This window comes from Capra hircus, chromosome 6 (genome assembly GCF_001704415.2).
Source record: "Capra hircus breed San Clemente chromosome 6, ASM170441v1, whole genome shotgun sequence".
Taxonomy (NCBI): domain Eukaryota; kingdom Metazoa; phylum Chordata; class Mammalia; order Artiodactyla; family Bovidae; genus Capra; species Capra hircus.
This window is the reverse complement of record NC_030813.1, coordinates 34,836,140-34,863,642: the sequence shown is the minus strand read 5'-3', so window position 1 is coordinate 34,863,642 and position 27,503 is coordinate 34,836,140. Positions and strand designations below refer to the sequence as shown.

The window sequence follows — 27,503 nt, the reverse complement described above, 5'->3', positions numbered from 1 at the left end:
CACACACACGATGATGTCCGTATGTAGAGTTGTCACGTGTTTGCTATGACCAGTGTGTTCTTGTGACAAAACTCTGATAGCCTTTTTTTCTGCTTCATTTTATCCTCCAAGGCCAAACTTGCCTGTTACTCCAGTTATCACTTGACTTTCTGCTTTTGCATTCCAGTCCCCTATGATGAAAAGAACATCTATTTTTGGTGTTAGTTCTAGAAGGTCTTGTACACCTTCATGGAACTGTTCAACCTCAGCTTCTTTGGCATTAGTGGTTGGGACATAGACTTGGATTACTGTGATGTTGAATGGTTTGCCTTGGAAATAAGCCTAGATCATTCTGTCGTTTTTGAGATTGCACCTAAGTAGTGTATTTCAGACTCTTTTGTTGACTATGCTGCTAAGTTGCTTCAGTCGTGGCCGACTCTGTGTGACCCCATAGACGGCAGCCCACCAGGCTCCTCTGTCCCTGGGATTCCCCAGGGAAGAACACTGGAGTGGGTTGCCATTTCCTTCTCCAATTTTGTTGACTATGAGGGCTACTCCATTTCTTCTAAGGTTTTTTGCCCACTGTAGTAGATATAATGGTCGTCTGAATTAATTTTGCTCCTTCCGGTTCATTTTAGTTCACTGATTCCTAACATGTTGATATTCACTTTTGCCATCTCTTGCTTCACCATGTCTAATTTACCTTAATTCACGGACCTAACATTCCAGGTTCATATGCAGTATTGCTCTTTTCGGCATCAGACTTCACTTTTACCACCAGACACATGCACAAATGAGCTACATATCCGCTTTGGTCCAGCTGCTTCATTCTTTCTGGAGCTGTTAGTAATTGCTCTCTGCTCTTCCTCAGTATCATATCGCACATCTTCTGACCTTGGGGGCTCTTCTTCCCGTGTTGTATCTTCTTTGCCTTTTCATTAGGTTCTCGAAGTAAGAGTACTCAAGTGGTTGGCATTCCCTTCTCCAATGGACCACATTTTGTCAGACCTCTCCACCTGTTGGTCTTGGATGGCCCTGCACAGCATGGCTCATAACTTCCTTGAGTTACTCACAGCTGTGATCCATGTGATCATTTTGGTTATCTTTCTGCGATGTGGTCTTTGTTCTGGAGGCTGCGGGATTTTAGTTCCTTCTTCCTGATGGGAAGGACTGGTTGCAGGGAAAACTGAATTTTGTTCTGGTAGGCAGGGTCATCGTCAGTAAACCTTTAATTCAATTGTCTGCTGATGGGTGGGGCTGTGCTCCCTTTCTGTTAGTTGTTTGGCCTGATGTAGGGCTACTGATGACCTCCAAAAAGGACTTATGCCAGCACTGGCCTCCTGGTACTGCAGCTGCCCTGTTATCCCACCGTTTTGGATGATAGTAATTGTTTGAGAAAAGATTTAATTTGCAAACACACTTGGAAACTTTTTCACTTACATAAAATACTCTGTGATATTTCTGTAGTTACCTGCCCAATAAATCTTAAATTGGTTTTGAAAGATAAAAGAGTGAAAAAAAAAAAAAAAAAAAGACTTCATTACAGACAAGAAAGATCTTTTCCACCCTCTGCTGGTAAATCTGCACAACTGCAGGTTGTTGAACTTGGTTGTTACCTTTCTAGTAAAAAAATTAAAATATGAAGCAAATCCACTTATTTTAATATTTAGAAAGCAAATAAGCTGTTTTAAAAAAGTGTCTCATTGAAGCATTAATATGATCTGAGGAAATATAAATCAACTTGTTTGGTTCTTTTACTAGCCTTGGAAAGAATTTTATAGTAGCATTAATTTATTATTAATGAGAAAAAGTCATAATGTCCCATGTTTTTAAGTCATATAACTCAGATTTATTAGCCAGCTATATAATCTGTGGTGGTTTATGGTTTGTATTATGGAAATACTAAAACATAAGAAGATTATCTAAGGCCTAGAACAAATCATTTGTATCTGAACTATCACTGATAACATTTATATTAATTATCAGATGGTAAAGGAATAATGAGTTTTTTTTTAAAGAATAGAAGTATTTTTCAATATCTGAAATAAAATAGAATTTTAAGTTTTGCAAAAGTAAATTTCAATTTATAAACATACACTTTGGACTGATGGTCACATGAAATATAATTTCATTGTTAAAAATAAAGGTTCATGAAAAATACAAAGTCTTTATATTAATGTAGGGATTCTTAGTACTTCGGGAGGTCTCATTTATTTAAATACTTGGTGTTAAATATAAAATACTTGATTAGATTATTAAACACTCAGAATTCATTTTTGTATATGTCACATTTGGTCAAATTATTTTTATAAAAATCATTTTCTGCATGTTGATTCTCTTTCAGAGGCAGCTATTATTATTAATTTTTTATACCTTTGGAATTAAGCACATTTACATTCCTGTATCCTTTAGCATTATGAAATTTTGATAGGCCATATATTTCTATACAGTTTCAAATTGAATTTTGTAAGGTTTAACTATAAAAGCATCAGTAATTCATGAATTCATTTTCATTGTTAAAACTTCATAATACATGTTACATTAATGCCCCATTGATGATAACCACCAATACAGAGGCATTCTTCAGGGATAATTCTGTTTCACACTTTGAAGTACATCCTTCCAGATTTTTTCCTATGCATTTACATACATATGAATCTATAGAATATTTACTTTCTAGAAGTTTTCATGCTATATTTGTTATTTACATAAAATATATATAGCATATCACTTAAGTACTTGATTGTTTAAATTTAACACCTTGGGAGGTTTTTGTCACATCATATCTTTTACCTTATATGTTTGTGTGTGTGTTAGTTGCTCAGTCGTGCCCGACTCTTTCCGACCCCATGAACTGCAGCCCTCCAGGCCCCTCTGTCCATGAGATTTTCCAGGCAAGGATACTGGAGTGGGTTGCCATTTCCTTCTCCAGGGGATCTTCCCAACCCAGGCATAGAACCCGGGTCTCCTGCACTGCAGGCAGATTCTTTACCAACTGAGCTACAAGGGAAGCCCACCTTCTATGTTTAGCTCTTGTCTATTATACTGTGGAGTAGATAAGACCGCATGTTATTTTTTAAGTCTCCTATTACTGGACATTTATATTATTTTTAACTATTATAAATGCATATTGAATATTTCTATACATGTTTTCTTATGTTTCTTTGTGCAGATATGTGAGTGGTATTCTCGAGTAAATGCTAAGAAGTGAAATTCCTTAATTTGGTATTTTGATACATAATTTTCTTAAGTGATCTTAATTTGGACTCCTTTAAAACTGTCTATAAGTGCTACTTCTTTCATTTAAATTTTATGTTATTTAGTATTGAAATGTTATGGGTGAAAAATAGTATCTGTGGTTTTCTTGGTTAATAATGGAGTTGAATATCTGTTCATATGTTGATTAGTGCTTTGTGTTTCCTCTTCCATGAAATTCCTCTCTATATTATTTACTACCTTTTTTTCCTATGTGTTGTCTGTTTCTTACTGGCTTGTAGGAGCTCATTCTATATTCTCTAATTACAAATGAGTTTGAATATGTTTTTATATGTATTTTTATATTGAATATATATATAATTTCTATTTCTTCTGGGATTACATGTTCATATTCTGTGCCCATTTATTTTTCTGTTTGAATTGTCTTTTTCTTATTGGTTTATAAGAATTCTTTATATATTCCAGATAACAGTTCTTTACCTGTTTTATATGTTTCAAATATTTTTCCCAGTGCTTAGAAGGATCTTCAGTTGGTTGACTGGCATGGGATACAAAAGACCTGCCATTGTGTCAAGGTCTCAGTAAGTGTTCCAGATTCCATGCGATTCATCTCAAGCTAGATGCCATTTTCAGCCACATCCTTGAATAGCTTTGCCCCTGACCTCTCATGCTTTCTTTCCTTACCTTCTGCTGAGAGTAATTCTCTAGTGAATTGCTTGAACAAGAATTCCTTGCTTAGGCTCTGCTTTTAGGAAACCTAATCTAGGAGATTGTAAGTAATTTTTTCCTAAAATAATATTTTAAGACCAAATCTCATTCTCCAATGTAGAAATAAGAAGTAATAAAATTTTCTTTATTAACAAGCATATATACTTTCAGATGTGTGCTGTCCTCTTTAAAATTGCATATTTATTATGACATTGTCATTGCTCAGCAAATTTATCAAGTTCAGTTTTAGAGAATCACATTCGGGATCTGAGGTAGTCTTTGAAAATTCATAATGTTGTCAATTATTTGCTTAAGTCTAGATTATCTTGTTGAAAATGAAAAAAATAATACTGAATAATTGAACTAAATTATATATGTGTGTGTGTGTATTAATTCCAAGCTGCAAGCTCATTAACATTTGAGTATTCTGGCCTCTAACTTTCCTTTCTGTCTTGACTAGAAATGAGAGTATTTGTCACAGTACTCCTGCCTGGAAAATCCCATGGGCGGAGGAGCCTGGTAGGCTGCAGTCCATGGGGTGTCTGAGAGCTGGACACGACTCAGTGACTTCCCTTTCACTTTTCACTTTCATGCATTGGAGAAGGAAATGGCTACCCACTCCAGTGTTCTTGGCTGGAGAATCCCAGGGACGGGGGAGCCTGGTGGGCTTCCGTCTATGGGGTCGCACAGAGTCGGACACAACTGAAGCGACTTAGCAGCAGTAGCAGCAGCAGACAGAATTAGAACTTCCAGCTAAGAGAGGTTTGGGAGATTTTAAGCTAAATTAAAATATATTTGACTGTGAAATAATATATGTATGGTTAATTTTTCTTGATAATTTATAGTTATTAAACATTTATCATATCCTAGACCCTGTTCTAAGTGCTTTTTTGGTGTTACTTATTAGATTATCACAAAATCTTTAGGACAATTGCAATTATTATCCTCAAGAAGCCTCAGGAAGTTTAAATAACTTTTAAAATCACCCTAAAGTCCCACAGCTCTTGTATGTAGTGCTGAATTCACATTGAGATATTCTTGCATGAGAGTCTGCTTTCTTAACAGTTCACATTCATTGTGTATAAATCCCAGAACATAAACTGTAGCATTAAGTATCAGTATCATTATTTACTTAAGCCTGGATCGTTTGTAGATATGACTTAGAGTTTTGTCTTCTTTCACTACTAAATTCTGTCTAATCTCTGGTCAATATCTATTCTTTCTCTGTATGTTTCTCTTGTCTCTCTGTTGTCTCTTCTGGTCAATGAAGAATTAAGATTATATCTGGCTAGGTTTCAAGATAACATGTCTTTCTAAATATGTATTATGGTTCCTGTCCTACTGTTAATTCAGGCAAGGAACTCATCTGCTTCCCTAAATCCTGCTAGAATAATCTCTTTGAAATGTATTCTCCTTCCCTATTGTAACGGTTTCTATTATTATGCAGTTGAGCACCACTTTCTACCTAGGATATTGATTTATTGATTTATAGGTCCAATCAGGGGCAGTCTATCTCTGCTCACATGCTATTTTTAGGGTCAAATGCTTGTTTTTTATATAAACAAGCATTTCTGATGTAAGCAATTGCTTGTTTGTGTTATTTTTCTTGTTTATTGTTGAAAATAACTTACTGCTGTATTCAAGTGGCTAAATTATATGCAAATTTAATAAATCTCTAATTAAACATATTCAGTCAGTTATACCATTTCTAACTCTTGCTATCTTTGGCTGACATTCTCATTCTCTTCCCTGTGACCAGTCAAATAACCCATTTGGTTCTGATCGCTCATCCTTTCAATGTATCTTGTATTGTGCTCACCCTCCCTGCTGGTTGTAGTGGCCCTTGTCCATGTGTATGAGGATTTACGTGTTCCAGAAACCTGCATTAGTTTTCCATTCATTAAAAAAAAATAATAATTAAACATTTTCAGTTCAGTTCAGTTTAGTTCAGTCGCTCAGTTATGTCTGACTCTTTGCAGCCCCATGAATGGCAGCACGCCAGGCCTCCCTGTCATCACCAACTCCCGGAGTTCACCCAAACCCACGTCTGTCGAGTCGGTGATGCCATCCAGCCATCTCATCCTCTGTCATCCCCTTTCCTCCTGCCCCCAATCCCTTCTAGCATCACAGTCTTTTCCAATGACTCAGCTCTTTGCATGAGCTGGCCAAAGTACTGGAGTTTCAGCTTTAGCATCTTTCCTTCCAAAGAACACCCAGGATTGATCTCCTTTAGAATGGACTGGGTGGATCTCCTTGCAGTCCATGGGACTTTCAAGAGTCTTCTCCAACACCACAGTTCAAAAGCATCAATTCTTCGGTGCTCAGCTTTCTTCACAGTCCAACTCTCACATCCATACATGACCACAGGAAAAACTATAGCCTTGACTACACGGACCTTTGTCGGCAAAGTAATGTCTCTGCTTTTAAATATGCTATCTATGTTGGTCATAACTTTCCTTCCAAGGAGTAAGTGTCTGTTAATTTCATGGCTGCAGTCACCATCTGCAGTGATTTTGGAGCCCCCCAAAATAAAGTCTGACGCTGTTTCCACAGTTTGCCCATCTATTTCCCATGAAGTGATGGGACCAGATGCCATGATCTTCGTTTTCTGAATGTTGAGCTTTAAGGACTACATTTAAAAATATATTATACCATAGTTAAAGTAAAATTAGGAGTATGAGATTAACAGATATACACTACTATATATAAAATAGATGGAGACTTACTGTAAAACATAGGGAATGATATTCAGTATCTTATAATAATTTAGTATCTTGTAATAATGTATACATAAATGTGAGTTTCTTTGCATTACTTTGCTGTACACCTGAAACTAGCACAATATTGCAAATCAACTCTCCTTCAATGAAGAAAAAAAAGAGATTGAGATGTAAATTGCATGAACTTTGTAATAGAATCTGAGCTGGAGGCCTTTTCAGCTAAGTCATAACACCTATGAGGCCTCATTTAAATGTGCACCAAAATAACATCATTAGATAAGATTGACTTGGAAATTTATTCAAGCTATTATATATTTAATTTTGGTGAAAATTGATGTGTCCTTTGATATATTTACGTATGATTTGTTTTATGTCATTGTTTTCTTAATGTTGAGACTTATTGCCTAGTGAGTATTTGACTTCTGTGAATATTCTTTTTTTCCATTTTCACCGTGTATCATTGATTTCTTTTCAGTGTGGTCATTTAGGCTCTACCTGGTTATTTTCTGATATCCTTTTTGAGAAAAGATAGAGCTAGGATCGTACTTAACTTATGTAACATTCCCCACACACATTTCAAATATTGGTTTTATTTTTAAATTGTAATAAAAAGGTGTACTTTAGGAAGGTGTATCACAAGGGGTAAGAATACTGACTTCGATTTATACATTTCCCCCTGGATTTTTAGATGGTTTTTTAAATTGAGTAATTGGGGTAGATTTTGATAAATAGCTCATTTTCGTAATTACTCTGTGTGCTGTACTTTCATGTACCACTTGCTTGGATGCATTTCATTAAAAAAAGAAAGTCCAAATTTACTCTGTCCCAAGCAGAGCGTTATGTGTTTTTCTGTTGTTATACCTTCCATCCTTGAAGATGACTCCTTATACAATAATTATTATCTGTGTTCTAGTTCTCACTACTAGTAAGTGGCAGACCTTGGATTAGAAACCCATTTTGTTATGCTGACCACATGTCTGTATAAAAGGTTCTTTGTTTGTGTAGTCTTGTTTTTGCAGTAATATACTACTAGTTTGGGAGAGAAAATGAAGAACTTCATTTAAGTGACTATCAGCAGATAAAGGGAAACATAAAATATTTTTATCTCTAATATATTTTATATCACTCCATGTCATCCCATTCAATGTATAAATATCTCTGCATGTCTATGATGTTTTTACATAAAGAAATTATTGTAGGTCTATTCAGTTCAGTTCACCTGAGAAGGCAATGGCAACCCACTCCAGTGTTCTTGCCTGGAGAATCCCAGGGACAGGGGGCCTAGTGGGCTGCAGTCTATGGGATCACACAGAGTCGGACACGACTGAAGCGACTTAGCAGCAGCAGCAGCATTCAGTTCAGTTCAGTTCACTCGCTCAGTCGTGTCCAACTCTCTGCGACCCCATGAATAGCAGCATGCCAGGCCTCCCTGTCCATCACCAACTCCTGGAGTTCACTCAAACTCATGTCTATCGAGTTGGGTGATGCTGTCCAGCCATCTCATCCTCTGCCGTCCCCTTCTCCTCCTGCCCCCAATCCTTCCCTGCGTCAGAGTCTTTTCCAATGAGTCAACTCTTCGCATGAGGTGGCCAAAGTATTGGAGTTTCAGCTTTAGCATCAGTCTTTCCAATGAATACCCAGGACTGATTTCCTTTAGATTGGACTGGTTGAATCTCCTTGCAGTCCAAGGGACTCTCAAGAGTCTTCTCCAACACCACAGTTCAAAAGCATCAATTCTTCGGCGCTCAGCTTTCTTTATAGTCCAACTCTCATATCCATACATGACCACTGGAAAAAACATAGCCTTGACTAGACAGACCTTTGTTGACTAAGTAATGTCTCTGCTTTTGAATATGCTATCTAGGTTGGTCATAACTTACCATCCAAGGAGTAAGCGTCTTTTAATTTCATGGCTGCAATCACCATCTGCAGTGATTTTTGAGCCCAACAAATAAAGTCTGACACTGTTTCCACTGTTTGCCCATCTATTTCCCATGAAGTGATGGGACCAGATGCCAAGATCTTCGTTTTCTGAATGTTGAGCTTTAAGCCAACTTTTCACTCTCCTCTTTCACTTTCATCAAGAGGCTTTTGAGTTCCTCTTCACTTTCTGCCATAAGGGTGGTGTCATCTGCATATCTGAGGTTATTGATATTGCTCCTGGCAATCTTGATTCCAGCTTATGCTTCTTCCTGCCTGGCATATTCACATGATGTACTCTGCGTATAAGTTAAATAAGCAGGGTGACAATATACAGCCTTGACATACTCCTTTTCCTATTTGGAACCAGTCTGTTCCATGTCCAGTTCTAACTGTTGCTTCCTGACCTGCATACAGATTTCTCAAGAGGCAGGTCAGATGATCTGGTATTCCCATCTCTCTCAGAATTTTCCACAGTTTCTTGTGATCCACACAGTCAAAGGCTTTGTCATAGTCAATAAAGCAGAAATAGATGTTTTTCTGGAACTCTCTTGCTTTTTCGATGATCCAGCAGATGTTGGCGATTTGATCTCTGGTTCCTCTGCCTTTTCTGAAACCAGCTTGAACATCTGGAAGTTCATGGTTCACTTATAGCTGAAGGCTAGCTTGGAGAATTTTGAGCATTACTTTACTAGCATGTGAGATGAGTGCAATTGTGGGGTAGTTTGAGCTTTCTTTGGCATTGCCTTTCTTTGGGATTGGAATGAAAACTGACCTTTTCCCGTCCATTGGCCACTGCTGAGTTTTCCAAATTTGCTGGCATATTGAGTGCAGCACTTTGAAAGTATCATCTTTCAGGATTTGAAATAGCTCAACTGCAATTCCATCACCTCCAGTAGCTTTGTTCGTAGTGATGGTAAGGCCCACTTGACTTCACATTCCAAGATGTCTGGCTCTAGGTGAGTGATCACACCATCGTGATTATCTTGGTCGTGAAGATCTTTTTTGTACAGTTCTTCTGTGTATTCTTGCCACCTCTTCTTAATATCTTCTGCTTCTGTTAGGTTCATACCATTACTGTCCTTTATTGAGTCCATCTTTGCATGAAATGTTCCCTTGGTATATCTAATTTTCTTGAAGAGATCTGTAGTCTTTCCCATTCTGTTGTTTTCCTCTATTTCTTTGCATTGATTGCTGAAGAAGGCTTTCTTATCTCTTCTTGCTATTCTTTGGAACTCTGCATTCAGATGTTTATATCTTTCCTTTTGTCTTTTGTTTTCGCTTCTCTTCTTTTCACAGCTATTTGTAAGGCCTCCCCAGACAGCCATTTGCCTTTTTGCTTTTCTTTTCCATGGGGATGGTCTTGATCCCTGTCTCCTGTACAATGCCATGAACCTCTGTCCATAGTTCATCAGGCACTCTATCTATGAGATTTAGTCCCTTAAATCTATTTCTCACTTCTACCGTATAATCATAAGGAATTTGATTTAGATCATACCTGAATGGTCTAGTGGTTTTCCCTACTTTCTTCAATTTAAGTCTGAATTTTTAAATAAGGAGTTCATAATCTAATCCACAGTCAGCTCCCCGTCTTGTTTTTGCTGACTGTATAGAGCTTCTCTATCTTTGGCTGCAAAGAATATAATCGATCTTTATATTAATGGTAGATCTATTAGTAACATGTATATATATAGTAAATGGAAGTCTGATTATTTTCATTAAGAATTTAGAAAGAGATGTATTTGTTGTAATTCTTTTTTTCTGAAAGTTTTTCATTATTAAAAATCATTTGAATACTTGCCTAAGAGATATGGTATTTATTCACTCTTTTATTCTTAATGCCGATAGAACTGCAAGAATTACTGAGAAATGATTAAGAAACATTTTAATATATATGAATTCTGAAGATATTTGAAACATAATGGTAAATATCTTGACATAAAAGCATTGAAATCCCTAGGTTCACCTCCAGCTGCAAATCATTACGGATGATAATGCTCTAATTAGAGCAAAGTTATTCACTGGGCATTGAATGGAAATAAATCTTGCATATAAATAAGAAAACACAGCTGAGAATGATATTCATTACAGCATTATTAACAGTGAAAATGTAAAAAAAATTGTATTATTTTTTGCATCCATTTTGGAATATATAAGCTGAGAGGAAAATGAGATAGTTTTAATATGTTGAAGACCTCGCAAATGAAAATGTCTTTGTATTTTAAGGTTTCTTCAGCCAAAACCTTGCAAGAATACTTAAATGTTTTAGCAGCAGTTTGCACATAGTTTGAGTTAAATTCACATTTAGTGAATGCAGTTAAAGACCATCCGATAAAAATCATGGAGGGCCAGTTGACTTTATATCAATTTAGAGCAAGATATCAAATATTTAAGAATGCATATCTGACAGAGAACATGTTTTCTGTTTTTTCATAGACTTCTTCAAGGCCATGAAAGTGTATACTTGATCAGTTTCGTAGCTGTAAGGATGATAAAGTGGAGGGCTTGTCATTTTATGTAGTATTTATTATTGTTAGTTTTTGTTGCAATAAACAGCAAAGTGAAACAATATGATTCAAATTGACAAAGCGGGGGTGTGCACATTATGGTTAAGGTATTAACTGAAATTTAGAATCACAGCAAAACAAAACAAAATAGCAACCAAATAATGTCACATTATGAAAGGGAAAGAAAAATAGTAGTGAAGAAAAATAGTAGTCACTGTAAGAGAAAGATCTACCATACAACCAGGAATTTCTGAATAGGGACATATGGGCCTTCTGCAGCATAAGCTTTTGGCTTTTTACTTTCATGAAAACAGTGTATATCATGCTGATTATGAACTGACCCTGTGGTTAGAGATGGCTTTGCTTTCTAGTCCTGCTTTACTACTTAATCAGCTGAGTGACGTAGGCAACTTACCTTTCAGCTGTAAAGTGACCAGAGTAAGAGCTACTTCTCTAGTTATAAGCATTAAAAAAAGATAATCTATTTCAAGTACTTGGTGCATGACAGTTGATAAACTGCAGCGGCCACCTTTTCTTCCTCTTCTTTCTCTTGTCTGCATCATCAGTACTCTGACATTACTCTTGTTTATACATTTTCTGTGTTTCTACTTTTCTCTGTATGTAGGCTTACTCAGCATTACCAGTTGAATTAACTTTCAAAGATTCATCTTTTCTTTAACTTATAACAGTGGTTTCCTCATACCTTTATCTTGTGTATAACTCTTCTCTAGATCCTTTATGATGTGGTTTACTTTCCTCTGCCAGTGGACTGATTATCTGTAAACTCCCTAAATCAAACTCCAAGAGGAAGAATATGTCTCAGTTGGTTTTTCTTTGATTGGAGATTCTAGGATCAGGTCATGCCTTAGTCTGGTCTGTGATTCTGTTAAGCTTGGGTCAGTTACTTGTTGAGTCCCGTGGTTTATCTGGTGCTGGCCAACAGGCAGTGGTGGGGGATTTTACTCAGAAGACAGTGATCGTGCCTGTCACATGCCTACTAAATCTAAATAAAGAAACATTAAAAGTTAAGATTAAATAATTTACCAAATCACAGAACCAGGGTGAATAGTAAGGCTGGGTCTTGAATAATGTGAAGTCTTGTAATACAGTACTCTTTTGAATAGACTTTAATTATTCTTGGTCATCGTGAAGTTTTTGCACCAGTATAAAATTTCCCTACAAATAATTGGATATTTTGCTGCATAAAGATTCAGAGAATTCCTTAAGTATCAGCCTTGTAATATTTATTATTTTAGTGTAGCACAAATTTTGTTTCATGAATGAGAAAACAATATTTTGTTTTAAAATGTCATAATTATAATTGAATTCTCTTAATTTATTCTGTTTGTTTTAACTTTTCTCAGGTTACTAAATTAGCTATCACAGCACAAGCCTTGGAGTCCCAATGGGGGACTCCGGATCAAGACGATCTACTCTGGTCTCCCGGTTGCCAATATTCAGAAGGAGTATTAGCAGAAAACACGATTCTCTTCCTTCTTCACCCTCCTCCAGTAATACGGTCGGTGTCCACAGTTCCTCTCCTTCCAGCACTAACTCAAGCTCAGGTAGTACAGGTAAACGCAGAAGCCTCTTCCGTACACCATCCATCAGCTTTCACCATAAGAAGGGGAGTGAACCTAAGCAAGAACCTACCAACCAGAACCTTAGTATTTCCAATGGTGCTCAACCTGGTCAGAGCAGTATGCAAAAACTGAGTTTGGAAGAACATACTAAAGCCAGGGGAAGACATTCTGTTGGTTTTAGCAGTTCCCGGAATAAGAAGATAACAAGATCTTTGACAGAGGATTTTGAAAGGGAAAAGGAACACTCGACTAACAAGAATGTCTTCATAAATTGCCTAAGTTCTGGGAAAAGTGAGGGAGATGATTCTGGGTTCACAGAAGAACAAACTCGCCGTTCTGTTAAGCAGTCAACAAAGAAGCTTCTTACTAAATCTTTCTCATCTCACTATAAATTTTCTAAGCCAGTTCCACAGAGCCAATCTATTTCACTGGTACAACAATCTGAATTCTCATTGGAAATTACACAGTACCAAGAACGGGAACCTGTATTAGTAAGAGGTTCTCCATCTTGTTCTGTGGATGTAACAGAACGGGCAGGTAGCTCTTTACAATCTCCATTGCTTTCTGCTGATCTTACTACAGCTCAGACACCTTCAGAGTTCTTAGCCTTGACTGAAGATTCTGTGTCTGAAGTGGATGCATTTCCTAGAAGTGGAAGTGTGGCATCCCACTGTGACAACCTTGGCCACAATGATTCTACCTCTCAGATTTCTCCCAATCCTGCTGCTGTTACAAAGACAACAAGAGACCTTAGGGGAACCGTTCCCTGTGCGATTGTGTCTCCTGGGAAATACAGATTAGAAGGTCGATGCAGCACTGAATTGAATTCTTTACCGGAAACCTCTGCTGCTAACCAGAAGGAAGTGTTACTGCAAATCACTGAACTGCCTGTTATGAATGGGAGTGACTCAGAGACTCACCTCTCAACAGATACAAGAGAAGAGCATATGGTAATACAAAATGGTGAAACAATGTTGGCAACAAGCTCCCCAAGGAAGTTTGGATTTTATGAGCACCATAAAGCAATAGCTGAACGTGTGAAAGGGATCCATCCTATTTCAGATTCAAGGATAATACCCTCTTCTGGTGATCATCATGTTTTAAACAAAACTTCGTACGGATATGATTCAAATCCTGCCAAAGGTATGCTGATTTTCTCTGTATAATAAATGATATGAAGTATAATTTTCCTATAGTCAATTTTCTTATTCTGTCTCATGAATGGGAACTATGTTTTCCTTAGTTTTCACCCTCTACTATTTTTTCCTATTTATAATTTGCTTTAAATCATTTCTGTACTTAAACTTAACTTCATTTGTATCATACTGAAATGTAATTCAGCCATATTACTCATTTTTCTTAGTTGTGCTATTGATTCTGAGCCTCAGAAGAAAGTGGAAGGAAATTTATTTCATTTACAATAGGCTTTATCTAAAATAATGAGTATCTTTTACAGTTAATGATAGAATATTGGTATATCTTAGTTAAATAATAACCATTATAAAATAAATCTATAAATTTTATTTTGTATTTTAGCAAAGCTTTTTATTGTTAGATAGGATCCATGTTTGGCACAAAAAAAGTGAGAGGGAAGGTTGATTTAATGCAGTCTGTTATTTAACAGAAAAACTTTGTTTTTCAGTATAAAATTCAGTTCAAGAAAATTGTTGATGGGCTGTATTCATTATTTTTTATTCTTTGTTCTCCACCGTGATTACTACTACTGCCACTACTGCTGCTGCTTTTGCTGCTACTATTCACATTAATAGGGCTTCCCTGGTGGCACAGAGGTAAAGCCTCTGTGTGCAATGCCAGAGACCCGGGTTTGATCCCCGGGTCAGGAAGATCCCCTGAAGGAAATGGCAACCCACTCCAATACTCTTGCCTGGACTGGAGAAGGAAATGGCAACCCACTCCAGTACTCTTTCCTGGAAAATTCCGTGGGCTACAGTCTATGGGGTGGTAAAGAGTCAGACAAGACTGAGCGACTTCACTTTCACTTTCATTCACTCTAATAGTTCTTTCAACAGTAAGTCCCATTTACTGTTCTCTCAACAATATGTCCCATTTACTCTTCTGTCTCTTTGGATACATTAATTTATTGACTCTGGAAGTGATTGAAATCATTACTATTAATGTAACTCATTGTACAGGAAGATAATTGGGAGTACAGATAGGTTAAGTAATGTGTCCAAAGCCACTAAGTTCATGAGTAATTGTTTATGATATAATTTCTATGAGATAGGTACTAACTAGTATGTTCCCCATTTTGCACATAAGAAAACTGAGACTGAGGGATTATACAACTGGCTAGTGGCATAGCCAGATGAAACTATTTAAATCCAAAGATCAGTCCTCCTAGTGACTAGGTTGTAGTACATAACATGACCCAGCCTCTTCTGAAAACATTAGGAATAATATGAAAATGTTAAATAAAATTTGTGATCAGTGAAGTTATGTATTATATAATATCAAAAATTATAAGCTTATGTGACTTGTTTAACTAGTCTCTCCATGAATATAACAATTCTAAAGTTTTAAAGTCATGAATTAATTTTCTAATTGTTTTAATATTTTTTCCCATTAGATACAAGATCCTTTTTACACATCTGCCTACTTTTTTCAATTTTTGATCTTCGTAGCCTTGTTTGTATTTTTGGTGATGCTTGCTTAATTCTTTAACTATAATGTAATTATAAGAATGATGATGATGATGATACTGATGTGCCTCAAAATGTGATAAGCAGTTTCCATGCATTGTTTTATTCAATACTAACCAAAAATTTATGTGGAATTTAGTAACTAAAGTTTAGAATTAAGTTAAATAACCTTATGAAATCATACTCAGCAAATGGTGGACCTCAGATTGGAATGTAGGCAGTTCTTAAAAGAAATAACATGTAAAAGGGTAAAAATATATTTACCCTGGTTAATTCTTATTTAGAAATGAAGAGTTGCCTCGATGTCAAACTGTATAAAGTAAATATTATCTCTATGGAAACTAGGTAATGACCAACAATTATCTTGCTGGCTATTAATCTGGTGACTGAGATCCTAATTCCAAGCCATTTAATACATTAAATTAATTTCACTGAATTTGACACCGTGATGCGTGTTCCTGGACATTAGGTGATTATTCATATTACCTATAGTTTGTAAAATAGAAAGAGATAGGCAAATAAGCTGGTAATGTAAAAAAGGAAAAGTTGGTTTCATACTACCTTTCATTTGCATCAATGGTAGATATTCATCTGCTGTTCATAAAGATTTTTAATTTGGAAGTTTAAAGCTCTTAAAGACATTCTACAGAAGAAAGAGTTGCTTAATTTCATAACACTAGCATTGGAGAAGGAAATGGCAACCCACTCCATTCTTGCCCGGAGAATCCCAGGGACTGGGAAGCCTAGTGGGCTGCCATCTATGGGCCGCACAGAGTCGGACACGACTGAAACGACTTAGCAGCAGCAGCAGCAGCAGCAGCAGCTTATTCTGTATTTATTATGCAATATGTTTAAAAAAGCATTTAACAAATATATGAATGTATTAGGTGTACATTCATATCAGAATTGTTAATGAGATGTTAGCTCTCTGGCAATTTAACCTTTATTTATTAGAGTAAAAATTTTCTAAAAAGAACAGGCATATGTTGACTTAATAGGTACTAGCCAAAAGTCTTTAAACCCATAGATGAGCCTGAACAGATCAGTTTTACTCACTTACAGATATTTGTTTTGGTACTGTTTTTAGGCATTAAGGATATAGAAATGAACAAAACAAACTCCTCCCTTCATGAAGCTTACTGTGCAGTGGGAATACTCAGACAATTAATATATAAATAAATAAATGTCAGATGATGATAACTGCTGAGGATGGGTTTAAAGCAGAATAAAAGATTAGGATGTGGGGAGTGGGATAGTAGTTTGCATTTTTTAAAGCTTTATTGATATATAATTGACAAATAAATTATTAAAGTGAACAAAGTGATTTTTTAATATATGTGTACATTTGAAAGGATCCCCTCCCTCAAGTTATTAAGATCCTCAGATCTTTATCTTATAATTGAAAGTTTGTACTCTTTTGCCAGTCTTTCTCTATTTCCACCACTTCCTAACCCCCGACAGCTACTTTTCTGCTGTTTTTATGAGTTCAATGCTGAAAAAAAGATTCCATATATAAGTGACCCCATGCAGTATTGGTCATATTGTGCATAACACTGCTGTGAATGTGGGAGTACAGAGATCTCTTTGTGGTGATGATTTTGTTGACTGTATGTAGATTACCAGAAGTAAGGTTGCTGGCTCATACGGTAGCTCTGTTTTTAATTTCTTGAAGAACCTCCATACTATTTTCCAGAGTGACTGCACCAGTTTATATTTCTACCAACAATGCACGAGGGTTCCCCTTGTTCCACATCCTCAAAAATACTTGTTATCTTTTGGACTCTTTGATAATAGCCATCTTAACAAAAATGAGGTAGCATCTCATTGGGGTTTTGATTTGCATCTCACAGATGATTAAGAATGTTGAGCTCTTTTCTTCATGTACCTGTTGGCCATTTGTATGTCTTATTTGGGGAAAAAAAAAGTTTACTTATGTCCTTTGCCTATTTTTTGTTGTTATTAAGTTATATGATTTTCTTGTATATTTGGCTATTAACCCCTTATAGGATATATAATTTGCACATATTTTCTCCCATCCAGTTGGTTGTCTTTGTTTCTTTTTCTATTTTTTCTTGATTGTTTGCTTTTCTGTGCAGAAACTTTTTTGTTTGAAATATTCCTGCTTGTTTGTTTTTGCTTTTATTTTCTTTGTTTTTGATATGTAATCCAAAGCATCATTATCAAGATCAATGTCAAAGAGCTTATTCCCCTGTTTACTTCTAGGAGGTTTACAGTTTCTGGTTTTAACTTTCAAGTCATTAAATAAGTTTTGAATTGATTTTGGTATATGGTGTAAGATTCCAGTTTCATCTTTTTGCACATGACTGTTCATTTTCCCCAACATTTTCTATTGAAGAGACTGTCTTTTCCTCATTATATATGATTGGACTGTTTGTCAGAAGTTAGTTGTCATATATTAATGGGTTATTTCTTTGCTCTCTGTTTTGTTCCATTAAGCTGTCTGTTTCTATGCCAATACCATACAGTTTTGATTACTATAGCTTTGTAACATAGTTTGAAACCAGGACTTGTAATTTCTCCAGCTTTGTTTTTCTTTCCCAAGATTGCTTTGGCTATCTAGAGTTATCTGTGGTTCCATACAAATTTTAGGATTGTGAAAAATGTCATCAGGCTTTTTGATGGGGGATTACATCAAATCTATAGGACCCTTTGGGTAGTACAGACTTTTTAAAAATATCAGTTCTTCCAATTTGTGAACATCAAACAACTTTATTTTTATTTTCATCATTTTCTTTCATCAGTGTCTTTTATAGTTTTCAGTGTATATGTTTTTCACCTCCTGGGTTAAGTTTATTCCTAGGTATTTTATTCTTTTGATGCAATTGTAGATGTAATTGTTTTCTTTATTAATTTCTTTTTCTGATAGTTTCTTGTTTTAGTTTTCATTTTAAGTATAGTGAATAGGTATTACTCAAAGTAACATATTGGAAAAAATTAGGGAGTAAGCCATAGAGACATTCAAGAAAAGTATATCAGTGCAAAGGCTATGGGGTAAAGATCTGAGGCTGGAGCATGCCTACAGTGTTCTAGAAACAGTGAGAGGTCCAGGAGTGGGGGGTAGTAGAAGATGAGGGTATAGATATGATATGATTAACAAGTGACCAGTGAGGAGAGCAAGGTCATATCATGAGGAACTCAGTAGCCCATTGGAATCATACCAGCTTTCTGACTAAAGGAATTATCATGATCAGTCTCACTTAAGTGTATCATTCTGATTATCATGTAGAAAATAGATAGTGTGTTGATCAGAGAGAAGCAGGTGGGACTAGGGAGAGGCCAGAGATTATTTAGAAGTATTGCAGTAAGCAAGGCAAGCACTGATGGAGTTTGTGCCAGCATGTTAGTGGGGGAGATAGTGAGAAATGATCAGATTCTGTATATGATTTGAAGGTGATAAGGACAGGATTTGTTAATATGATTTATGTGAGGTATGAAGAAGTCAAGGATGACTCCAAAATATGGGGGCTACAAAGTGATTTACATAATTAAGTAAACTACTACTACTAATTCAAAAAGTTTTCTGTGATTGAGAATTATTGAATGGCACTAAGAGTTTCCCTTTTGCTTTCAGTGGAACTTTTATAAAAATACATTTAAGCATTTATATTAATTTTTATTTATTTATGTTTAAATAGTTCTTGCCAGTAGCCTCAGTCCATACCGTGAAGGAAGATTTATAGAGAGGCGACTGCGATCCTCATCAGAAGGAACTGCAGGGAGCAGCAGGATGATTTTGAAACCAAAAGATGGAAATGTAGAAGAAGTTAATAGTCTAAGGAAGCAAAGAGCAAGTTCATCATCTTCAAAAATGAACAGCATGGTAAGTATATACCTATGCTTGTGTATAATAAAATAATCCCATATATTACTGGCATGTTCATGCCTCTTGCAAAATGAAAACAGATTGAAGAATAGGCATCTCATATTTTTGTTGTTTCTTTTTTTAAACGATTTTAAAAAATGAAATATAGTTAATTTACAAAATATATATATATATATATACACACATATACACATATATATATTTACACTTTTTCAGATTTTTTCCATTATGGATTATTACAACATATTGAATATGGTTTATTGTGCTATACAGTAGCTCCTTATTTATATACTTTACATATAGTATCGGGAATATATTACTCCAGAATGCCTAATTTACCTCTCTACCACTTTCTCCTTTGGTAACCATAAGTTTGTATTTTGTGTCTGTGGGTCCTTTTCTGTTTTGTAAATAAGTTCATTTATGTCATTTTTTTTAGATTATACATAAAAGTGATATCATATGATATTTGTCTTTCTCTATCTGACTGACTTCATTCACTTAACATGATAATCCCAAGGTATATCCATATTGGTGCAAATGGCATTATTTCATTTTTTATGGCTGAGTAATATTCTATTACATGTATGTATGCACACACACAAACACACACACCACGTCTTCTTTATTGATTTATCTGTCAATGGAAAAACTTTAGCTTGCTTCCATGTCTTGGCTATCATAGTGCTGCACTATCATAAATAGTGCTGTTCATAGCAGCATGGCTTGCATGTATCTTTTCAAATTAAAATTTTATCTGGATATATGCACAGGGGTGGAATTGCTGTGTTATATGGTATTTCTAGTTTTAATTTTCGGAGGAACCTCCATATAATTTTCCATAGTGACTGTACCAACTTACATTCCCACCTGCAGTGTAAGAAGCTTTCCTTTTCTCCACACCTTCTCTGGCAATTACTATATGTAGACTGTTCAGTGATGGCCATTTCTGACCAGTATGTGATGATATTTCATTGTGGTTTTGATATGTGTTTCTCTAACAATTAGTGATGTTGAGCATCTTTTTATGTGCTTTTTGGCCATCCGTATGAACACTTTTTATGTTTGGGAAAATAATCCCTTGTCCATATCATCATATGCAAATATTTTTTCCCAGTCTGTAGGTTGCTTTTTCGTTTTGTCTATGGTTTCCTTCCCTGGTGGCTCAGAGGGTGAAGAATCTGCCTGCAATATAGGAGACTCAGGTTCGATCCCTGGATCGGGAAGATCCCCTGAAGAAGGGAATGGTAACCCATCCCAGAATTCTTGGCTGGAGAATTCCGTGGACAGTCCATGGGGTTGCAAAGAGTTGGACACAACTGAATGTGCAAAACACTGGCTGTGCAAAAGTTTTTAAATTTAATTAGGTTCCATTTGTTTATTTTCATTTTAATTTCCATTACTCTAGGAGGCAGATCCAAAAAGATATTTCTGTAATGTATGTCAAAGAATACTCTGCCTATTTTACTCTAGGAGTTTTATAGTATCTGGTCTTATATGTAGGTCTTTAATCAATTTTGAGTTTATTTTTGTATGTGGTGTTAGAGAATGTTTCAATTTCATTCTTCTACATGTATCTTTCCAGTTTTCCCAGCACTACTTATTGAAGAGTCTATGTTTCGAAGGGAAACCTGGTCTGCATGGTTGTTGTTAAAAGTCAGAGGGGATAAGTTTTCACTTGAGACTCTCAGGACAAATGGAAGCAACAGCAGGATAGTGACCCTTAAAACCTGTCCTCCTTACTTCCACAGAAAATACTATATTTTTATTCTAGAACAAGACCCTGTGATATGCAAGCTAAGAAACATGCTCTGACATCATCATTTCGCAGTATTTCTTCACCCTCTAGCCACCTAAAAAATGTCCTGTTTGAAGCACACCTGTGCCAGTGCTACTCTCAGATGCTTTAGTGGATTCTACTTTTCCCTTTCCTAATATAGTTCCCCTTTCACATAGGGTAAAGATCTTTGGGGGTCAAGGTGATATGCCCGTCCAAAGCTTTAACACATTCTGGATGACTGAGACTCCAGATTCCTGGTATAAACTAGAAGCCTACACATGAGGGTGGAAATGGGATGTGTGTAGGAGGGTAAGTTGTGAACCTGGACTTGTGAGCTGAAATGTCTTAAAGGTAATTGTATTAGCTCCCGCATAACACAGGATACAGCTAGGGTGGAAAAAGATGACAAGTGAACTGCAGCCCAGAAGGTCTGTGGGACCTCAGGTCTCACAAAATTCTGGGATGGGCTTGCCTTTTGCATCCACTTTGCTCCCTTTGTCACAAATGTGCCCTTTCTCAGCGGTGTGTTTTTGATTTCTAGTGTTTAACAGTGTTTGTTTGAAAAAGATCTATCTCACCTTCACCTACTTACTGATGGATATATGAGAAAAATGCTCAAAACTAAATCACTTATATCTGTATATAATTTAGATAATTATGTTTCAAATGAAAATATCAGGTCATCATTGAGGATTGCAATGTGAAAAAGCAGTAAGTTACTGAGACAACCTTGAGTGATAGCAAAGCCATTGTGCTTTAAGTTCAAGGTTCTAGCCGTGAGGCCAGGCTTGGCCAGATTTTATGGATCAGTATCTACAAAACGATAGTAATGGGTTTCTTGTTACTATTATGCTAAAAAATGATTATGTGTGTATTTATATTTGCATATATAGATACATTACATTATTTTATATTTCATCTTTCTGTCATTTGCATTGAAAATATTATGTTATTATTACAATAGTGCAATTGATTTTTTTGTCCAAAGACAAGAACATGTTAAAATAGATTTCCAATTGATGCAACGTTAAAATTTATGGCCAGTGAATTATTGCAAAACATTTTTCCTCACCAGATTTCTATTATCCCTTTGTAGAGACGAATTTATATTAATAAGTGTGCACTGTTTATTACCGTCGCCCAAAGTTGGGCCTTTTACATATTCTTTTTATATCATGTTTTTAATGCTATTGGTGCATTTATATAATTGTCCTTGTAACACCACAAAATCATTATTCTTCTCAGATATGCTTTCAAGATTTAAAATTTTAAATGTCGAATGTAAAATAAGATTTTGTTATTTTATTGGCGGTTTTTTATAAATGTTCAAAAAGTGTACCTGCAGTGATGGAGATTGTCCACTAGATGTCAGGATTACACCATTGTCGTGATAGGGGAAACCTGACAATTGGACAGAAACTTGGTTAAACCATTGTGCGTATTCACTGAATTCACAGGTAAGATTTGTTAAAATAAATACTGACACACTGGAATTTGCACATGAAATGTATCAGAATTACTTTATGACTATTTATTGGGACTTTGCAATAATGTCTCAATCTTTAATTTATAGTTTAATAGTTAATTTAACTTGCATAAATTGTATTATTTAACTCCTAGCACTATAAGGAAGGAATGCTAGGATTTTTTTTTTAAAGGTAATTTTAGCTATATGTGAAACAAGTGACATATATTTAGGAAATTATAGCTTTCTGTGTGAAAAATGGCACATATTTCCTATAGTCTTCCAAAATAATAGAGGTGATTATATGTATTTGAGAATGCATGCACAGCTCAGTTATTCTTTCCTTTTAGAAAAATAGTAGTAACATGTATTTTTAATACTTATTTCAATGAAGGGACTACTCTTAATGCTTCACATATATTATCACATTCCATTCTCACAGTATTATGAACTGAGTGAATTTGTTATTGAACACATTTTGCAAAAGAGGAAACTAACGCAGTAAGAAGATAAGCAACTTGCTCAGAAACACAGTAAGTGGCAGAGATAGAATTCAGATTTGGATCCTTGCTCTCTTAACTATAAATTCTGCATGCTTTGAGTGACTGGGATAGATTTAAATTTAGTTTTTCATCTTTCTTGTGTTATTTCTGTATAATGAAGTTAACACCTGTAAGGCAACCTATGCTTGCTCTAAGTCTAGACTACAATTGTCTGTAAGGGATGCAAAAAAGAAACAAACTTTAGTACTTACTCTGGATTTAAAATGTGGTAATATTTCTTGATATGTTGATGGACGGTATCAGATGAGAAATATCCAAAAAGGAACCCTGTCACAAAAGAAAGTATTTATACTTAGAAAGTGCTAGAGTACTTCATGTATTTCAAGAAGGTTTAATTCTACTGATGGGTATGGCTCTAGTTTTAAGACGCTGAATGTTCCTCTGAATGATGAAAAATATTTCCTAATTGGTAATAGGTGAAAGAGACCAGAATGCTAGTGTTCTTGTACAGTTTGGGTATATACAGTATGAAAGGGAAAGGGCAGGATGTGTTAACTCTTTGAACATCAATGAGTCAGAAGAAATAGGACTTTGCTTACATTTATTACAAGAAATCAAGCATATCTGTAACAATTTGATAGACATTCAAATTTATTATAATTCTTCAAACTGATTTAAATAGAGACTTCCCTTAATTTTCCTCTGAGTAACTTTCTTGATACTTTCCTTAGGATAGTCCAAACATTTAAAAATAATCTTTCTAGAAATAGGCTCTTTCTTTTTCAAAGCTTTCCCTCCAGATTATGGTGTATAAATATAAGGATTAGTCTTGGTTTTTTCCAGAAACTTTACACAGTGAAGTCTAACTCCAGATATTTACCAGATCACCCTTTTCTGAAAAAATGATTAATGTGAGGGTAGATTTGTGTGTGTTAAACAATATGTAGCACCTAGAAGCACTAGAGAAAGTAAAGTGCCTGAGTGTATGAGAAAGGATACGCTGGGCTACATAAAGAGCACATAACCTCCAGATCCAAGTGACTTTATAATATAGATTTATTTCTTGCTCAGGCTACATGTTCCTTGTGGAAGGTGCTGGAGTTCATTAAGTGTCTCCTCCTATATCCAGGCTGTTGAAGGAGCAGCCATTGCAAACATTGCCTTTCACTGTGGTAAAAAGAGATCTCTGGAGGCCTCGTCCCAGTAATAAATGTTTTACTTGTGAGAGACTTCATTTCCTCTCACAACTCATTGAGCAAATCTGATCACCTGGCCCCAGCTAGCCACAAAAGGGACCTGGGAGTAATCCGTCCATGTGTCTACATGATGTAGACTCAGACATTGGGTCAGGGGCACTATTATCATCTTCCCAAATAGTATATTGTATCTCAGTTCTTTCAGTTAACTGAGATTTCCTGCTTACCTCATCCCTCCTTTTTGTTTACTGGCATTTAATGGTCATAAAGTCAAATTATGCCTCACACTGAGTTTGTCACTATGGTTCAGAAAGAGGAAAACATCTTGGAATTGAAAAATTCATTCTAACTGCAAGTTTTGTCTTCTGAGATGTGTTCTCTTCCTGACTGAAAAGCCTTGTATATATCTAAATAACTTGACTCCAGGTTTGGGAATCCTACTATATTTGGAAATACTTGTTTTTATTACAGTAAAAGCGGGTTTGGAAAGTTGTGTTAGTTTTAGATTACTCAGCAAATGGGCACAGAGTTGCCCTGAACTATTTGTGCTGAGTGATTCTGACAGTGTTCACTTACGGCCACTTTTATTCTGACACAGTGTAATTCCTCTCATTTGCAGTTTGGCATCCTGCTGCTTTTGTGTAGAAACTGTGAATAGCATAGTAAAAACAAGAACTGTAGAACTTCTTCTCTAGAAGAATGGATCAGACTTACAGTTGAGAAAAAAAAGCAGTGCCTTGCATATCATCAGCATTTCATGTTGTATTTTAATTCTTTTAATTCTATTTTATATATTGAAATCTAGAATTTGAATATTATTGACAATAGTTGAATAAGACTAATAAAACCCTGTGTTAAATGGCCAAGCACTTAACTCTGCATTCACTTTTCTTCTGGGGCCTACTGTTTTCTCCTTTGTTACCATTTTCTATATTCATTCATCCATTCATCAATTCATTCACAGTTTCTTTCAATAAATGTTTATTGAAAACTTAATACTTTGTTCTCAGAACTTTACTTGGAAAATGCAAAGATGAAAGAGACAGCCCTTGAGGATTTTATAGTTCCAAATTGGGAGACATTAACCTAATCTAATCAATGCAATAGATTTAACCATTTTGACCATCTTAAAATTCAGAATGTGTGGGGGCATGCTTGATTTGGGTTGTGACCATTGATAGCAAAAGTTAAAAGGATTAAAAAAGGCCACAACAATTTCTGTATCCCAGTGTACAAATTGACACTGTTAATTGTATGCATGCCTCCCTGGCCAATTTCTAGAATTGAGGATAGTGATAGTGGTGAGAAGGAACTCTGAGAGATATTGGGACAGTAGGAAGAGGGTACAAAATTACTGTTTAAAGAATCAGTTTTAAAATATCCCACCTCTACTCTCCACTGGGAAAATTGCTTTCCTGGGCTTGTTTAGTATATGCACATTCACATTTCCATTTTGTGGCATGAAAGTTGTTCAGGCTCAAAATTAAGGCAAATGAAAGATAATTAGATGATCTGATTTAAGAAATTTCTCCTCTTAATCCTGAAATCTTAAATAAGACTTTCAAATACGTAAAAATGTTAATGGCTTTTTGAGAGTTAAAGATCTCAGCATTCATGGAACATTGTGAATGGAATTAAAGCTAATATCATTGCATGCTACAAGGACAGTTAGTGAGAAAAGGAAGTCATTAATCTATTTAAGAAAATGGGGGCATACAAATCATTCTCCTCAATCCTTATATATTGTAAGAAGGAGAGTCATAAGTATCAGTCATTACACATTCAATTAAATTTGTTGATAAGTAGTATATTAATTTTAGATTAATAGCCCTACTCCATAATGCCTTTATTGATTTTTCTAGTTACTTATTATACTTTTCCTATCAATGTCCTTCTAAGTTGTCTTTGGCACTCACTATATAGTTATTTGAATATGTCTCATTTTATTAATTTATTTCATTCAGTCTTTTAAATGGAAGACATTTTGTATATATTAGCATTTCTTATAGCACTTAAAGTGCCAGGTATACAATAAGTATTGGTGAATTAAAGGTAAACTAGCTAATTAGGTTGTGATATAGATACCATAGATATGAATTAAGGTCTTCAGTACAATCACTGTGTCTGGTATGGTTATGCATATTTTTTATATTCTTAATTTATGCAGATGTACAGATGTTTCTGTGATACACTGTTTGATAAAACTCTGGGTTTTGATGCTAAGTACTTGATCAAGACCATATCAACTTTGATATTGTTCCCGTAGAAACATCATTCATTTAGGATAATCAACTTTATAGAATGGCTTTTAGGATCCTATCAGTGCAATAGTTATGGACTGGCCATACAAAGAGGGCAAGAAATAGTCAATTGTTTGTGATATTATTGAGAACCCATTAAATACATACAAGTTCTAAGTCAAATATGTCTATGAGGGTTGGGAGATGGAGAGTGGGTATGAAGACTTAGTGTTTAATGGGGTCAGAATTTTGGTTTGGGAAAGGGAAAAGTTAGGAGATGGATGATAGTGAGAGTTGCACAGCAATATAAATGTACTTAGTGCCGCTGAACTGTACAGTTAAATATGGTTAAAACGATTTGTTTTAATTAAGTGACTTTTACCAAAGATTTTTAAATTAATATGTATCACCTACATATATTATTTATTCCATCTCCTTTTCTTATAAACTTGTAGATTCAGAATTGCCTTAAAAAAAAAAAAGAAGAATGAGGTAAAATATTCCATTCTTTTTTTTTTTTGGTCTTTTCACTTTAGCTTTTGGGATGAGTAATTTTTTTTTTGAGGCTGTCATAATTTATATGTTTGGTGCACAATGCTATGAATAACATATTCAGAGAGAAAAATCACTTCATCTTCAAATGCTTTACCATCAGTTGTAAGTAATTGCAGTATCCTAATTATTACCATTTCTCTTCATACAGTTCACATGAAAATGTCCATAACACCTAATTTTTCCCTCTGTGATTACATTATTCAAATTTACTAGTTTGTTCAGGCTGATGTAACAAAATATCACAGACTGAGTAGCTTATAAATGGCAGAAATTTATTTACCACAGTTCTGGAGGGTGGGAAGTCCAAGATCAAAGTGGCAGCCTGGTTCCTGATTTGTAGCCAGCACTTTCTTGCTGTGTCTGGGGATCTCTCTGGAGTTTCTTTTATGCAGGCACTAATCCTGTTTATGAAGAATCTACCCTGATGACCTAGCACCTCCCAAAGGCCCCCATTTTAATACCATCATCTTTAGCAATTAGTATTTCAACATAAGAATTTTGGGGGTACACAAACATTCAGGGCAATAGCAATAAGTGATCACATTTTAGTAATAGCAATATTCAAAGCTTTATTAAGAATAGTACATATTTCTATTATTATTTGTAAAGGAAATAATAAGACCAATA

The 27,503-nt window shown here is 35.4% G+C and overlaps 1 protein-coding gene across 3 annotated transcripts in view; it reads left to right on the top strand.

Moving 5' to 3' along the window:
* Positions 1-27,503, top strand: part of CCSER1 (coiled-coil serine rich protein 1) — a 1,465,340-nt gene that overhangs the window by 161,041 nt on the left and 1,276,796 nt on the right. For all 3 annotated transcript variants that reach the window (XM_018049307.1, XM_018049308.1, XM_013964534.2), the window contains exons 2-3: positions 12,415-13,776; positions 18,950-19,134. In XM_018049307.1, the coding sequence (XP_017904796.1) occupies positions 12,456-13,776; positions 18,950-19,134 (1,506 nt within the window). In that variant the 5' untranslated portion in view covers positions 12,415-12,455. The remainder of the gene's footprint in view (positions 1-12,414; positions 13,777-18,949; positions 19,135-27,503) is intronic.